This window comes from Rattus norvegicus, chromosome 5 (genome assembly GCF_036323735.1).
Source record: "Rattus norvegicus strain BN/NHsdMcwi chromosome 5, GRCr8, whole genome shotgun sequence".
NCBI classification, from domain to species: domain Eukaryota; kingdom Metazoa; phylum Chordata; class Mammalia; order Rodentia; family Muridae; genus Rattus; species Rattus norvegicus.
The window spans coordinates 138,127,147-138,142,981 of record NC_086023.1 but is presented as its reverse complement, the minus strand read 5'-3'; the positions used below and the strand labels follow the sequence as shown (position 1 = coordinate 138,142,981).

Genomic DNA, 15,835 nt, shown 5'->3' with positions numbered 1-15,835 from the left:
GGTTACTACCATCATGCCCAAGGATGATTTTAATGTCAGTCACATGATGATGCTCCAAGCTCAAAACCCTGCTGGGGCCTTCAGGATCTTCTCTTTCTGGTCCACTCTACGCAGGCACAACACCCCCCTACACACACACTTTTTAAATAAAAAAGATGTTTTTATTTGTATATGTGTATGCCATGTTTGTGCTGGTGGCAAAAGGGGGCATCAGATTCCCTGGAGCTGGAGTTACAGGTAGGTTCTAGTTATCTGATAGAACCAGGATGCCAAGAGTAGCAAGGGCCCTTGAGAGCTCAATCCCCTCTGCCCCTCATCAGTCCTCTTGCTGTTTCTCCTGCCTTGGGGCCCTGACTTGATTTTGTACATCAAAGGCTTAGAGATACACAAACCACACACATACACATCTACACATTCATTATGTACCCCTATAAAACACAAGCTCTGAGAGGGCCAGGCTTGCTCTGCTTCTCATATTCCCAGCAAGAAGCTGGTTTTCACTAAGTAAATAGTTTGACTAATGATTGCTCTGGTGCAGATTCCTACCCTCTGTACACAGCATCTCAGGCATGGTGAAGGTGGTGGGCTTCGTGCCAGCTCTGTGGCAGGAGGAACTGACTCTCCAGTCAGGTATGGGCTCTGAGGTCATCCAGCAGAGCAGGAAGCATGTGGCTGCCGTAATGTGCCAGAGCAGGGCTGACTGCAGCTCTCTGCCAGAAGAGGATTAGTAACAATCTAGATGTTCAAAGCTTTAAAGTTGATTAAGTGCTGCCCTACTGAGTGCTGTATCTGGGCACCCAGTTCCCACAGAAGATAGGCACAGTGAGGACAAGATGTCCCTTCTGTGGTAACAGACCAAGGTACCTGGGTTACTTGGCCTGAGGCTACAAAGGAGTTCCTGTATGGCATGTGCCACCCTACACTGCCCAGAGTAGCGGCCGCCATACACTACCCAGGCACAGCATCCAGGGAAGAACACAGACACTTCCCCTCTCGGAACAGACCACTAAATGAAAAAACAAATCATTTATTCTTTGGCTGTCTCTACAGACGCTTAAATACATCATGCTGCCGACAGGCAGCTGCCTCCATAGGCCCCAGGTGGTTCTGGGCCTACATCCTGAGCCTTCAGTGAAGCCCAGAGAAGAGTGTGTCCTGCCATGCCCACTCCTCCGAGAACAGCAGCACCATGAAGAAGGCTGTGGGCAGGGTCCTCGGGCCGGGCAGCAAACAGAAGTGCCCCTTACTCTGCAGCCTTCAGGGTCTGGGAAGTCCAGGCTGCAGGACTGAGTTCCCCCCATGGGTCCAGCGACATCAACTGCGACCTAGCTGCTGTCATAGCTCATCCTTGGGCTGTGACTCTCTGTCGGACAGAGACTCTTCTCCAGGTTTCGGGGAGCCCTGTTGGTCAGGCAGGGGCTGCTCCTGGGGGAGGTCCACCTCTTCTGGGCTGAAGAGCATCTTCACCAGGTCATCTGCCTGTACCCTGTCCTGCAAGGCAAACTCTTCTCAGAGGGCTCGCACCTCTTCGCTGCTGCTTCCAAGAGAGCAATGGCATAACTGCCACAGGAGCTCTGGGCCCGCCCCCTTCCCAGCAGGCTTAAGCTCTGGGAGCCGGAGCCGGAGCCTCCCGAGAGTGAACCAAGGACTCCACAAGTCCCACCCTCTCCCAGGGAGGGCGGGCCGGCAGTGACTGCAGTGAGTGCCTGGGTGGGGCTGTCCCGGGGAAACAGGCAAGTGGCCTTCCCAAACAGCCCTTACTCTCTCACTGTGCCGAGGATCCAGCGTGAACCACAGGGCGATGGCGCAGCGCTGCCCCCTGGTGACAGCCTTCACTCCATGTGGGTTCTCGGTGCCGGAAGAGAATCCCACAGCCCTTCCACACTGGGGCTGCACCTCTGCCTATGCGGGGTGAGGGGCGAATGGCGGCGTCTCAGAAGAGCAATGGATCATTAGGACAAGGACCCAAAGGACAAGCAGAGGAGAGCTATTATATCCCAGAGCCCCTGGCCCAGGGACAGGGGACCAGCTGAGGGGTGGGGTTGAAGGGTGGGGGTGGGGAGGAAGCCCAATAGTCATTCTGTCTACTGTCCTCTGGGGACATCAGCTCAGACAGCAGGGTTTTTGTCCTCAGGGATGATGACAGGGGAGTACTCACCGTCACAGTCTTGGCATCTAGTTCTGTGAAGTAGAAGTTTCCTCCATCGAAGTCCCCATTGAGGTAGAGGATGGCGCTGGAAAGGCAGGAGCGCAGACATGGCTTACTTCCTGTACCAGAGAACCCTCCTGTGTACTGTCAACTAGCAGCTGGGGACAGAGGCTTTTCTGAGCCAGAAGCAGCTCGCATGGTCCCCGCCCCTCCTTGGAGATGTCACCAAACCCAAGTTAGTATATCTTTGTGCCAAACCCACTCATGCCCTCCTCCCCACACCCGTCCTGAGGGTCTCCCTACTGTCGTATGTGGGGTCTGGGGTGAGGAACTGCCTTCTGCACACAGCTTGCCTCTGCCTTTGTGTGCACACGTGCAAAGGTAGGGAGGCAGAGTGCAGGGCACAGAGGAGCTTCCTGGGGCAAGCACAGTGCCCGGGCACCTGCTGCATTCACCTGTAGTCCCGGAACGTATAGGCTGGGGGCTCCTTGATACACACGAGGGATTCGGCATTCAGAATGCAGTTATCCACATGGACAGGGTGGCTACTGTCCTTCCTCTCAGCCTGTGACTCTGTGGCCAAGACAATCCATGCTTTAGTAGGATATCCAGGAAACACAGCGAGATGCTTTCCCGTTGACACATGGAGCAGGGGATGGAGATGTGTCCCAAAGTGTACGTGAGTCTATGGGACTGTCACGTTCTGGTTGGGAGGGGTTTGTGGTTAAGCCACAGCTTACAAAAGTTCTTGGGGTGAACAGGATGCTGCTCACAGGACTATAGGCATCAACCAGGCAGACCTCAGGCTGAGTGCCATCCCCCTGGTAAAGCTAGAGACTTTCTGAAATAGGAAGGACCACAGGGGTCGACAGTGAGGCTGGTGGGTGCAGGGTCCACTGACTTCACTCTCCAGCAGGCCTGCGGGCAGGGCGGGCAGGGTGAACAGAAGCAGCAAACCACAGCCAGCACAGTGGGGCTCTGTGAGTGGGGATGGGTGGGAAACCACCCAGGGAGGGGGCATGGAAAGAGAAGGGACAGGATTACTGTAAATGCCAGCAGATCACACCTTCCTCCAGTGTAAACCCTGGCACACTGTGTGGGAATGGCAGATGCCGCCTCATCGGGTCCAGCCAGCCACCAGCCCCCGTCTATCTTCCTCTCCAGCTCTCCCTTGGCATCTCTTCTGTGCTTCCAGACCAGAAGCTTCCAGATCTCAAGCCTTCACCCTCGCCCACCTTGGTCACTGCTGACCAGGTCCCATGCCTCTCGCCTGATCCACCTGTTCCCGATCTCTCTCAGCACATTCATCTTTTAGACAGGAAGGTCCTGCCGAGCCCTCCCTGTCTGCGCCTGCCTCCTCCTCATGCCAGCACGTCACTCGGAGGCTCTGTGGCACACACTCAAGTGCCTGACACATTCCTCTGGTGTGTCCAGACTTTCTTAGCGCTTTTAACACCCTGAGGGAGAGAGCAGCCTTCCAGTGCCGCCACCTTCCAAGGTAGTGTCAGAGCCAGAGTCTTCTGAATGCTACAGGACAGAGTTGGCTTTGGGCCACAAAAATGTGAGCTGGCAGCCCGGCTGTGCCTTTCCCCTGCTCAGGGCTGTGAAAGCAAAGGGGATGTCGGGAAAGGAACAAAGCCTTGTACCTCTGTCTGTCTTCAAATGTGCTCGCTCCCACACATGACTGACTGGTATCTCACAGTTCCTAAGAGAGGGCCTGCAGCACAGAGCAGGGCCGAGTGACCGAGTTAAAGGACACAGTACAAGTTCCAGAACGTGGTTCTCTGTACACCGTACACTCGGGGCTTCTATTCCTTTACAACTGGTCTCTCTGGCTTGCAAGGCTTCTTGCTGCCCTCATCCCCACAAACACATTTATCCTGCAGAGTTCTCACCACTCTGCTGGAGGCTCCCTGACTCCTGGGTGGCTGACTTCCTGTATGCTACTGCCACATTCAACATGCTGGGCTGCAGCCAACACGCTTGCACTGATGTCCCAGTTGGCATGAAGGACCCGTACGCTGTCTTCTCCATGTTGGTATAGCACCACGGCACAGCCTCCTCCCCAGAAGCTGCAGGCGCGATGAGACCCACCTTCTATTGCAGTGCGGCACACTAGGTGGGAGTAGGAGAAGTAGAGGGGTGTGTCCAGGCGGAAGTAGGACTCCATGACACGCCGAACCTTCTCTGTCACGTTGTAGTACATGTGGGCGCTCTGCAGAGGAACTTTCCCTTCCTGCCCAAGCTGCAAAGAAGACGGTGGTCATCTGCCCCGACCTCCTCTACAGGCTGCCGGCACACTGAGGTACAAGGCTGAAGGCATCTCCCATCCCACTGATGAAGGGGCGATCTCTGTCCTGACCTGACAGTCTCCTCCCCTTTCTCCTCCATAGTTTTCATGTACCCTGTTCAGGAACACAGCACTCTAGGATCAGCCCCGACTCATAGCCAGCCCAACGCCTGGGGATCCATCCCATCTCGGTTGCCTCATTTTTATTGCACCTACTCTAACAGCCAAGATTTACCAGGAAACCTCCTTGGCATAGCTTATCCTCCCTCGCTGGCAGCTGGAATTTCAGCCTCGAGACACTTCTCCCTCCCTATCCCCACCCCCAGCTCCTCCCCAGAGCCCGAGGATCCTCCTCCAGGTCTGCAGATTCCCCCTGCTCCATGCTCTAGAGAACCAAGATGAATTTCGGATTTTACCTTGAGAGCTTTGAGGACAGTGACACCATAGAACTTTTCATTTGGGGTGTGTGGGGAGGTCTGACCTCGATAGCCATCTCCTGAAGTTGCTGCTGCCTAATGGACCCAAAAGACAAGACAAAGTTAGTTGGAGCAGCTGCATGTGCGTGTGCACACATGTGTGCACATATGTGATTTTGCATGTATGTGCCTGTGCCCATGGGTGTGTGTGTGTGTGTGTGTGTGTGTGTGTGTGTGTGTGTGTGTGTATGTATACACGAGTGTGTATGCACACAATGAGTGGAGTCGACCAAGGGCATTAGGGACTTCTGCACCTAGGAGGCGTTTGGCATGTGGAGTCGGGAGAAGGTGCAGTGACTGGGTCCTTACGTTGGTCAGTCTCTGCAGTTCCTGGCACTCGTCATCAGAGATCACACCATCCATCACCACTCGCTGGGAGCCGTTCAAGACTTTGGAGTTCATAGTGAGATTGATGCCTTCATACAGTAAGGGACCACCTGCAAATCAAGGACCAGAGGGGACCAGGTCCCAAGGCAGCTCCACCCAAGTCCTCCTCGAAAAAGCCAGGCACTCCAGAGGCATTCCTGCTCAGACGCTTCCAAAGGGTGCCAGCCCACACCCTGGGCCTAACTCTGCCATCAAATTTGCTCCTGGGCCGCCTAAGTGAACAGCTACACACATTCTCAAAACATGGACTCCAGAATCAAAGAACTGGGCGTGATCCCCGAATCTTCCATTATTGTGTGACCTTGGCGAATTACTTAGTCACTCTGAGTTACACTAATTTTTAAACAATTATTTTATTTTAGCTGGAAAGTGGTGGTGCCAGTCTGGTCTACAGAGCTGTCTTCCAGGACAGCCAGGGCTACACAGAGAAACCCTGCCTCGGAGCAGCAGACAGCTGAAGAAGTGCACTGAACTTACAGACAGTTGGGAACTGCCATGTGGGTGCTGAGATTCAAACCTGGGTCTTCTGGAAGAGCAACGATGTATGCTCTTACTGTTGAGCTGTCTCTTCAGGCCTCTGCCCAATCCCCTTTTGTCTTTGAGATAGGACTCACTGTGTAGACAAGGCTGGCCTCAAACCCAAGAGATCTGCCAGCCTATGCTGGGATTAAAAGCCTGAACTACCATGCCCAGCCTCAAATTTTAATCAGCTACTGTTAACAGCATCTGCCGTATGAGTTTGACAACAGGTTAATGAGAAAGATAAATAAGGCAAGCTATCCTCTCAGTACAGCTTATAGCCAATGCTCAAAAATGCTGCCCATGGTTTCTTCATTGTCATACCACGTACCAGAGCAAGCTTGGTATCTGCCTAACCACCTCTCAGACACGAAGAGAAACAAGAGACACAGAGAGCAGCTTCTGAGAACAGGGCAGTGCTGGACGGACTTGCCACACGCTATGCCTGTTCAGTTCACTCTAGAAATGCCAAAGAGCAATGCTTTGCCTGTAGCTGTAAGGTGTCTGCTTGGGCCGCACTAGAGACCTGGCTCGACCCCCTCTACACTACTTTGTGAGTGAGGCGGCAGAGGGCCTGACACCATTCCCCATAGTCAGAGAGCCCCAGAGAGCCATTCCCCACTGTCAGACGTTAGCTGGTGCTAGACACACACAGCACCCTCACAAACTCAAAGGAGGGCGGTTATAGGAGGCTCTGGCAGGTCTCTCTGGGGTGTGCTTAATGGCAGAGACGATGGAAATCGGGAGTGGGGACAGCATGAACAATGACCTGTGGGCCAGTGGCAGGCTCAGGGGACCAGAAACAGCCTATCCCTTTTGATATAGCGACATGGAGGATGCCTGCCCACTGAGAATGCATGCATGGTCCCGGTGCTTGGAGGGCAGGCCTGGCATCTGTGCTGGGAAAGGACGAGAACCTAAGGAGGGGTTTGAGCCTATGTGGGCCAAAGGCAGTGGGAAAGGGAAAGGCAGGAGAGGAGGAAAGCTGAGGGCAGCAGTCCCTGTGGGCTGGGGTGCAGCACATGGAGTAGAGAAGACAGGAAGGCTCCAGCCCCTGACAGTGTGAGCTGTCAGAAGAGCATCCGGAGGGGAGGCAGGAGGCTATCCACACTCACTGTGACTATGCTAGTCTAACTGTGACACGGGAAGCTTACTTCTTAGTCGAAGGCTTGTCTCGGGCTGTCTGGATGACAGCTCCCTGGTGTGCTGAATGTGGAGGAAGTCTTAGCACCTGCTACACAAGCAGAAGCTGGTACATGATGGGCTGAGCAAAGCCTTGTGGGTGCTGCCACCTGGTGAATGTGGGCAGGCGTGTCACCCGCTGCTGGCTCACCTTCCCGTGTCAGTCTGCTCACATCCAGCGACTCCTTCGTCTTCTCCTCCACGAGGGTCTCGATCTCCTTCATGAGGTTGCCTATCTCCTGGGAGATGCGGACTGCGGTTTCGCGTTCTGACCTGTGAGCATAGCAGCACTGAAGACTGTGCTGAGGCCAGCCCTGGTTCCTACCCCAGGGTTCCACACTGGACTTCTCCACCCCAGCTAGGATCCCATCTGACTGGGTGCAGGAAGCCTCAAGTGCATCAGACCGATCCCACCACGGAATTTCTCACTTTTGTTTCTCTTGCAGTCTCTTGGGAATCACCTCTTCTGGTGTCCATGAGTCCTAAGGTAGGTCAGGAAACAAGCAGGTATCAGTGTATGACATATAGCTTCCTGCCTCACTGCCTGCGATGAGGTGGGCTCTTGGGACCCAAGTTACTTTTTTTAAAAAAGATTTATTTATTATATGAGTCACATTCGCTGCCTTCAGACACAGCAGATGAGGGCATCAGATCTCATTACAGATGGTTGTGAACCACCATGCGGTTGCTGAGATTTGAACTCAGGACCTCTGGAAGAACAGTCAGTGCTCTTAACCACTGAGCCATCTCTCCAGCACCCCCCCTAAGTTACTTTTAATGGCCCAGGACTGCCTTTCACAGTCCACTTTGTCTCCCATCCTCAGGGCCCACGGACCCTTGCTTGGTTCAGCCCTGGACAGTGTCTCCCCAGAGTTGTGCAGCGTGTACTCCCTCAGCTCTCAGTGCCTCCCTCTCCCCTCCCTTGCAGCTCACCGGATCCACAAAGGGAATTCCGAAAATGTCATAAGCGAAGAAAAGCAGTTCTTTCTCCAGCAGGCTTCGATGTCGGTATTCCTGGGCATTCTGGGGACACAAAGAGTCTCCTAGAACTTACCCTTCAGGCTCAGGGTGGCCCTCCCTGGCACTTACATTTCCCTGTGTGACTGAGGTGCTTTCTCCTCATCACAGGTTATGTGTTGCCAAAGGTCTCCCTTCTGTGCTCAAGAAGACCCCTGAGGGCAGCATAATTAGCTTCACTGGAGGGGAGAAGATCCCAGTGGATCTTTGAAACGGAAGAGCTGATGATACTCAAAATGGGAAGAGTCCGTGTTTGCTTTTGAAGCTCTGAACACTGAATCTGGGGCTTCAGGCAAACCAGACAAGTTCTACCAACTGAACTGTATCTTGAGCACTCTTTTCTTCTAGTTTATTTTATTTATTTGCTTTGTGTGTTCTGGAGTATGTGACCTCCACTGTGCATGTGTGGAGGTCAGAGGGCGACTTTGTGGAGTTTGTTGGTTACATCTTTTTGTGGGTTCTGCAGATTGAACTCAGGTCACAAGCTTATGTGGAAAATTCTTCTTTTTTAAAATTAGATTTTCTATTCTATTCTATTCTATTCTATTCTTCTATTCTATTCTATTCTATTCTATTTATTTATTTATTTATTGTGTGTGTGTGTGTGTGTGTGTGTGTGTGTGTGTATGTGCGCGCGCGCAGTATGGAGGTCAGAGGACAATTTGACAATTTCCTCCTTGTCCCACGAGGGTCCAGGGATCAAACTCAGGTCACCAGGCTCAGCAGTAAATGCCTTAACCCCCTGAGCCATCTTGCCTGCCATTTTAGAGACCAGGTTTCACCACATAACCCAGGCTAGCCTTGAGCTTGTGATTGTTCTGTCTCTGGTCCTGAGTGTGAGCTCATGGGCGGAGACTGCTAACTTCATCTTAAAGACAAAGACTCTTGAGAGCAGTAGGATCGAGATTAATCCTTCATTCACACTTAGGTTTTGGGGTCCTCAGGCCCATGTACTTTCTACTTGGCTACCCGCCACCCCTCAGAATGGCCGGACCCCATCCCTCCCTGAAGGTGGGCAGCTGCAGAATAGCTAAGCTCAGCGCTCTGACATCGCATGTGTGCTCAGGGGTGGGGCTTACCCAGAGCTGGGAAACTGAGTCCCTTTCAGGGTCACATCTTTCCCCTGGGTCCCCTACTAGAATCCAGGCAGCAGAAGGAAGAGAAAAAAAGACAGAAATAAAGGGGAGGCACTTCATGGAGGAACACGTTAAAGGAGACCACCCTGTTGTCTACCAGTCACCCACGAGGAAGTGAGATCTCTATCTGAAGGAGTTTAAGTGATCAGCTTCTTCCTCCAAATGCCACAAACAAAGGCACACGTGCTATCCAGCAGGATGGTGGCCTGGGCTGGGGCTCAAATCAGTATTAGCTACTCCCGCCTGGGGGAGAGTTCTAGGTAAACATGCCCACACGGAGTATTTCCCTTCCCTTCCCAGGTTCATTAATAGGATGACAAGGAAGGGGAAAAAGTATTAACCAAGCAAGACAAAGACTGGAAGGGGCTTCTTAAAGCTAGATGTCCGCCATCTAGTGGCCAAGATGGATAACTACAAGGAAGCCAGCCTCACCTGGGAGGGGCTGACAATGGGATTATTTTCTCTAGAGACTCAATTCCAGAGCTATGTGGGAGGAACCGTGGCTTGCCCCTCAGAGTTGAAGTCTGTACTACCTAGGTTTTCTCATTTTAGAGATGTGGTAGTAATTGGAGCGAGCAGACAATGACAGGGAGAGACGCACTCTGGGACTGAAACAGAAACAGAGCAGGTGTGGGCAAAACAGACCCATTGTGAAGGAAACAGCACTGACTTTGGGCAAATGGCTTCCAGCATCTAGCTTGGGTGTCCATCAGGGCAGAGAAATCTGTGTGCCAATCCAAAGAATATGCATTGAAATCTAGAGGATTTGGCTCTGGTATGTTCTGCGAACTCCTGGTACTCCTTGCCACCCTGAGTGACAGACAAGCTGAGTCCAAGGCCTGCCACCCTGCACCAGGAACACTCTTCTGCTTTCTGACTGAGTTCAGCCACAAGCTGCCCCCACTGAAGTAAGCCTCTCACCTCCCGGGGACTGATGGAGCTGGCCTCCTCTTCTCCAAGCACGGCTGTATAGTAAGCCAGGTTCTGACTCATCACCTCATCATTGGGGAAGAAGAGGAGGTAGGTCTTGGCACATTCAATAGCTTGTGTATAGTTCCCAACTGCCAAGGAAGAAAAGAGAATGGCTTATAGAAGACTATAATCCCGGACACCAACAGCCACTTAGCATCTGGTTTCAAGGAAGTCTTGAGGTCATGATGACAGGGCAAAGTAGTGTTTGCTATACAACATGACTTTCTAGAAGAGGCAGATTCTAACAGCGGATAGCCTCCTAGACAGACCTCTTCAACTCAACTATACACGTCCACACATCATGTACTCTTGGCTGTGCTATACTGGTTGGTACCCAGTAAGCAACTGCTGATTTGCTAAGTGTTTTTTTTTCCCTGTGTATTTTTGGTTCCCTTTCCCTGGGAGGAAGGCTGGGCATGCCCTGTGAGCCAGTGTCAGCAGTCTTACATCCTTACTGTTGCTACTCATATTCATTCAAATGCAAAGTTAGATTATAAATGTACAAAAAGGGATAAAAGAAAGAGGCCCTACATGCCCCTGTTCTTCCCTTCTGGACAGTTGAAATTGGCTACCTGGGTCTGTGACAAAACACCCAGGACTTACTGGCATATTGCCTCCCACAGACATAGATGCTAGACATGCTGAAGAACCCTGCCTGCCTGGCTATGCTTCTTAGGTGAGAGAAGAGAGAAAGCAGGCCTTACTGTTATAGTAGGCAAACTGTAGGTAATTATAGTGTGAGGGGAGGAAGTCTTCAAAAGGCTTTTCTCGACTTGGGTGGGAAGCCAGCTCGGTGACACAGTTCTGCTTACAGCTGAGGACCTGGACGTAATGATCTGAAAAGAATCAAAGATGAGGAATAATGAGGCCTTTTGTTTTGGCTTTGTTTTCCGAGACAGAGTTTCTCTGTGTAGCCCTGGAACTCACTCAGTAGACCAGGCTGGCCTGGAACTCATAGATCTACCTGCCTTTGCCCTCTGAGTACTGGGATTAAAGGTGTGCTCAACTACTGCTTAGCTAATAAAGCTATAATTTAGGATTCAAATTCTGGCTAACATAAGCATGTTGAAGTGGAAAGTAATATCCGTGTGGAAGGTTTGGGCATGCATTTGTACACACATGTGTACACATGTGTGGCATGTGTGAACACACGTGTGTAGGAGCCAAGTGATGCCGGTGCCTTCTTCCATCACTCTTCACTTTGTTTCTGAGACAGGCTCTGTACCCTCAAGCTCACCCGTAGGATGAGATCATATGGCCATCCAAGCCCTAGCATGGGGGTTCCAGGGGAGTGCCACCATGCTTGGCTTTTATGTGGGTGCTTAAGGACTTAACCCAGGTTCTTTTGCTTGTGCAGCAAGCACCTTACCCGCTGAGCCAACTCCCCAGACTCTGAAAGACAATTCTTAGTCAGAGTTTCAGACTTAAAAAATGTGAGGATGGGGGCTGGGGATTTAGCTCAGTGGTAGAGCGCTTACCTAGGAAGTGCAAGGCCCTGGGTTCGGTCCCCAGCTCCGAAAAAAAGAACCAAAAAAAAAAAAAAAATGTGAGGATGGAGAGATGGCTCAGTGGTTCAGAGCACTGACTGCTCTTCCAGAAGTCCTGAGTTCAATTCCCAGCAACCACATGGTGGCTCACAACCATCTGTAATGGGATCTAATGCCTTCTTCTGGTGTGTCTGAAGACAACAACAGTGCACCCATATATATAAAATAAATCTTTAAAAAAAAGTGGGGGGATGAGGTTGCAGATGGTGTTTGTGTATATTGTCAGGACTTTGACCTTAAAGCCCTGGGGCTTGGTCAGGCTACGCTCTGAACACACCTACCTGTGATGGCCTGGAAGAGGTCAGCGCTGTAGTCTAGGTAGTTGTAGCCGTCGTAGTCATAGGGCCCTTCGCAGAGGGCACGGCACTCCTCATCTGCCACAAAGTACTCTTGCAACGCCGCCTCCAGGTGGGGCACAGCTTCCAGTGGCTTCTCCTCAGAGTAGAGTCGCACCCCTAGCCGAAACTCATGCTACTGGAGGGAAGGTGTACTCAAAACAGGCTCCAGAGGAGCCCCTCACCTTGTCCTGAGCCGTGATCACGGAGTGATGACTCCTACTTCTAAGTTGGGGGTGGACTGGGGTCCTGGGGCTGCTACATCATGAAGGCCGATAATAAATGGCCTTCCAAGGACCCTTGAAATTTACAACGCTTAACTCTTAATAAGCAAGAAGAGAGCTTGCTGCACTTTTTATAGGTTCCTTAGGGCTTAACAGTTTTCAGATGACATGGGCTAGAGAAAGACAACTCAGTGATTAGCAACATGTACTTTCAGAGGACTTGAGTTTAGTTCTCAGCTTTCACACAGGGTAGCTCACAAATGCCTGTGACTACAGCTCCAGGGGTTCTGATTTCCTCTTTTGGCCTCCTTGGGCACTCACATAAATTCTTTCTCTTTCTCTTTCTCTTACACACACACACACACACACACACACACACACACACACACACACAGCCCCACCCACCCACCACGCACAAATACACCTAAATTAAAGATAAATTACAACCCACCCCTATGCCCCCTGAAGCACAGTTCAGGAGGGTATCAAATTCACTAACTATCAGAGGATGACCTTGAACTCCTGATGTACTTTCCTCTTTCTCCCCAGTACTAGGATTACAGGTATATGCCATCATGTATAGCAAACATAAGTTTACTTTAAGTCCTTCTGGTATGGGTAGAGTGCTTAGCATGTGTACTATGTATGACTGTTGTCATTCTGATACTGTTTCTTATACTTGTATGTATATATGAATGTTATGTATGTACACATACATTTTTTGTTGCTGCTGCTGAATATGAACCCAGAGCCTTGTGCATGTTAAGCACATGTTCTACCAATGAGTGCATCCCCAGGCTCTCCAATATTCTGATTTATAAACTGTTAAAATGACTAAGAACATAAGTTCTTTATGAAAATGTTATTCAAATGTTAGGTGAAAAAGGTGCTGAAAATACACACAGAATATGATATTAAATTAGGTTAAAAACGAAATACATTAGACTTGGGGTCAGCCTGGACTACACAGCACAGAACTACATAGCAGTGCTCTCTCTCTCTCTCTCTCTCTCTCTCTCTCTCTCTCACACACACACACACACACACACACACACACACACACACACACACACACACGGTGGTGGGGGATGTCTTTTCACCATGTGGGGCTTGGCCTCGAGGTCCTTGAAGTCTTCCTCCTTTACCCCAGACATGGTTTGGTAGTAGTCGAGGTTCTGCCGCATTTCCATGTGCTCAGGATTGCCCACAAAGAAGGTGTGTGCTGCTGCCACGGCTTTTTCCAGCTTGTTTATCTACAGATGAAGTGAAAGAATAAACTCACATACGAACTCTGTTTGGTTTGACTGTTTGCTTGGTTGGTTTCTGTGTGTGTGTGTGTGTGTGTGTGTGTGTGTGTGTGTGTGTGTGTGTGTATGTTTACTGACATGGGGTGTTGCTATGTATGTCAGTCTCAAACTCTCAATCCTCCTGCCTCAGATCCCAAGTGCTGGGATCTAGGTAAGATTTTTGCCTCAAAACAAAATAAAACAAACAAGCACAAACAAAAACCACCTGAAGCGTAGTGACTGGACCGAAGGGTCTATAGCTGCAACGACTTGGGACTACTGCAGAAAGAGCAGTTAACAATTGCACTGTGGTGAGAATCCAAGGGCTGCTGTAGACCACTGTGCCACCATGCCCAGCTTACACTCCCCAGTGCTTCAGGACTGCTCCTGCTTCCTCACCGCCTTCCCTCTGAGCACTGGCACTAGCTTCTCTGGTGGACTAAGGCTCAGGGCTCCCAATTCTCCTATTTTCTCCGCCATCACTTTCTCCTTCCACCTATCCACCTGCCCTCCAGAATTAACGCTGTGAAAATGAGGTGTGATGATGGCTGACTGAAGTGTGCAGAAGCCTCACTAAGCTTTGGAGTCACTCCGGTTCTCCCACAGAGGAGTCATGCAAGGGACTACCCCATGACCCCAATACATCAGCCTCTAGCTCTACTTTCCCTCTCTGGGGATAACCATTCTTCCATGTCTCTTCTTCCTCAGGCCTAACAACTGATGGGAAGCTAGAGTTTCCCCCTTGTGCTCCCCCAGTCCTAACTTATCTACATAACCTTTTTAGTTAGCCCTCACTACAGGGACTCCTAGCAGTGACACAAGGAAAACCAAACAATTACCTGTCTAAGAACTGGAATGTAGTAGGTTCTCAATAAATGCCAGTGACTTTTACGTAGTGCTATTAAGTGCCATGAGCCAAGTCAGAACCCAATCATTCAGGGCTTGTAAGTCCAGCATGCTTCCCAGAAAACAGAAGGAATGGAAGGAACAGAGCAGAAATCTGAGGTCCCCAACAGCCTCTAAGTCTCTGTTTAGGTAGAACTGAAAGGTCTGTCAACCTGTTGTAGCTATGTAGTCTGCATGTGCAGCCCATCCCCCTAAATAGCATTTACTCCAAGGATACTGTATCAGGGCAAATGAGCTAATAAAGGAACGTAAAGTGCTTTAACAGAGTCCTGGAAATGTGAGTTGCCAGCCATCACCGGCAGACAAGGCTGGTGTTCCAAGCCTGTTTGCTGACTTGGCCTTAAAGCGCTGTGGCATCCTAAAAACCAGTCATTTTCTTAAAAAAAAAAAAAAAAAAAAGACAAACTGGCCAGAGGGTCCTCCACAGGGAGGAGCTAGACAGCCCCTGCTGGCGACGTGGCAATCCCACGTCCTGAAAGAGCGCTGCTGTTGGAGTAGGGAGCAGGGAAATCATGATTGGAGAATGAACCGGAAGGAAGATGCTGCAGAAGCAGCACTTGGACACTTGCAATGAAGTACGGCTGGAGACCCAAGCGGCCGCCTCTGTTCCCTCTAGGAGGCTTTCCCAAAAGAAAACGGTCAGGTTTTTCTTGACTTGGGTTGTCACTACTGGCTGGATCTTTAAGGTTAGCATCTGCCCCTAAGAACCCTGAGTCCGCCGAGAACTCCCCAGCCAAGAGGTCCCTTTCCTCCCTGCCGTCTCATCCCTGCTCTGCTCCCCAAGTCCCCCAGGTCGCTCTCGGCCGCCGGACTCCCGACCAGCCGCACCTTGAAATAGGCGACCTGCAGGTAGTTGTACGGGCTCCGCTTGTTGAACTCCAGGTCCAGCTCTTCACTCAACAAGTGGGCAGAAGGCGGCCCGAGGCAGCGACGCAGGCAGGCGGCACGGCGCAGCAGGGCTCCGAAGAAGCGAAGGTCGTGCAAGGCGGCAGCGCCCGGGTCGTGGTTCAGACTCGAGGCCGGACCGAGATCGAGGTCCGGCGCCCACGGCAGCTCGGTGGCGCAGCGTGTGCGGCAGCGCAGGCGGAGGGCGCGCAGAGCGGCCCGCGAGCGCAGAGCCCGCTCCATGTTCAGTACCACCCCGGGCCAGTCCCCGCGCACGTAGGCCGCCGTCCCCTCTGCGTAAAGTAGGTCAGGGGCTGCCACGTTCCATCCCGGCTCAGACTCCGCGGTAGCCCGCGAGGCGGCGGCTGCGGCGACCGCTACCATCGCGGCCAGCAGCCTCCTAACACTCACCGCCATGGTCTTGCTCCTCCACTTAACGGGACTGCTCGCCTGGGGCACATTCCAGAGTCCCGCCCCCACATAAGCCACGCCCAGAGACGAGCCACGCCCCAAACCCAGAAGCT

General features: G+C 51.6%; 1 protein-coding gene across 1 annotated transcript; it reads right to left on the bottom strand.

Annotated features, from left to right (window-relative positions):
* Positions 1 to 1,007: 1,007 nt before the first annotated feature.
* P3h1 (prolyl 3-hydroxylase 1) lies at positions 1,008 to 15,742 on the bottom strand. The gene is made up of 15 exons (NM_053667.2): positions 15,255 to 15,742; positions 13,335 to 13,487; positions 11,957 to 12,146; positions 10,833 to 10,964; positions 10,078 to 10,217; positions 7,937 to 8,026; positions 7,433 to 7,485; positions 7,155 to 7,276; positions 5,225 to 5,352; positions 4,856 to 4,951; positions 4,244 to 4,394; positions 2,605 to 2,722; positions 2,159 to 2,234; positions 1,762 to 1,902; positions 1,008 to 1,491 (listed from the first exon to the last, which is right to left on the bottom strand). Exons 1-15 carry the CDS (start codon positions 15,726 to 15,728, stop codon positions 1,336 to 1,338), a joined length of 2,220 nt encoding a protein of 739 aa, NP_446119.2. The 5' UTR covers positions 15,729 to 15,742; the 3' UTR covers positions 1,008 to 1,335.
* Between the last annotated feature and the right edge of the window lie 93 nt (positions 15,743 to 15,835).

Bases quoted from the DNA above. Each gene is read 5' to 3' on its own strand.
- P3h1 (NM_053667.2), bottom strand. From the start codon at position 15,728: ATGGCGGTGAGTGTTAGGAGGCTGCTGGCCGCGATGGTAGCGGTCGCC. The intron at 10,218-10,832 runs GTAAGGCCTGCT...CTTCCTTGGCAG, and splicing joins ACAGTTTGCCTACTATAACA to TTGGGAACTATACACAAGCT. The intron at 2,235-2,604 runs GTGAATGCAGCA...CTGCCTTTCCAG, and splicing joins TATACGTTCCGGGACTACAG to CGCCATCCTCTACCTCAATG.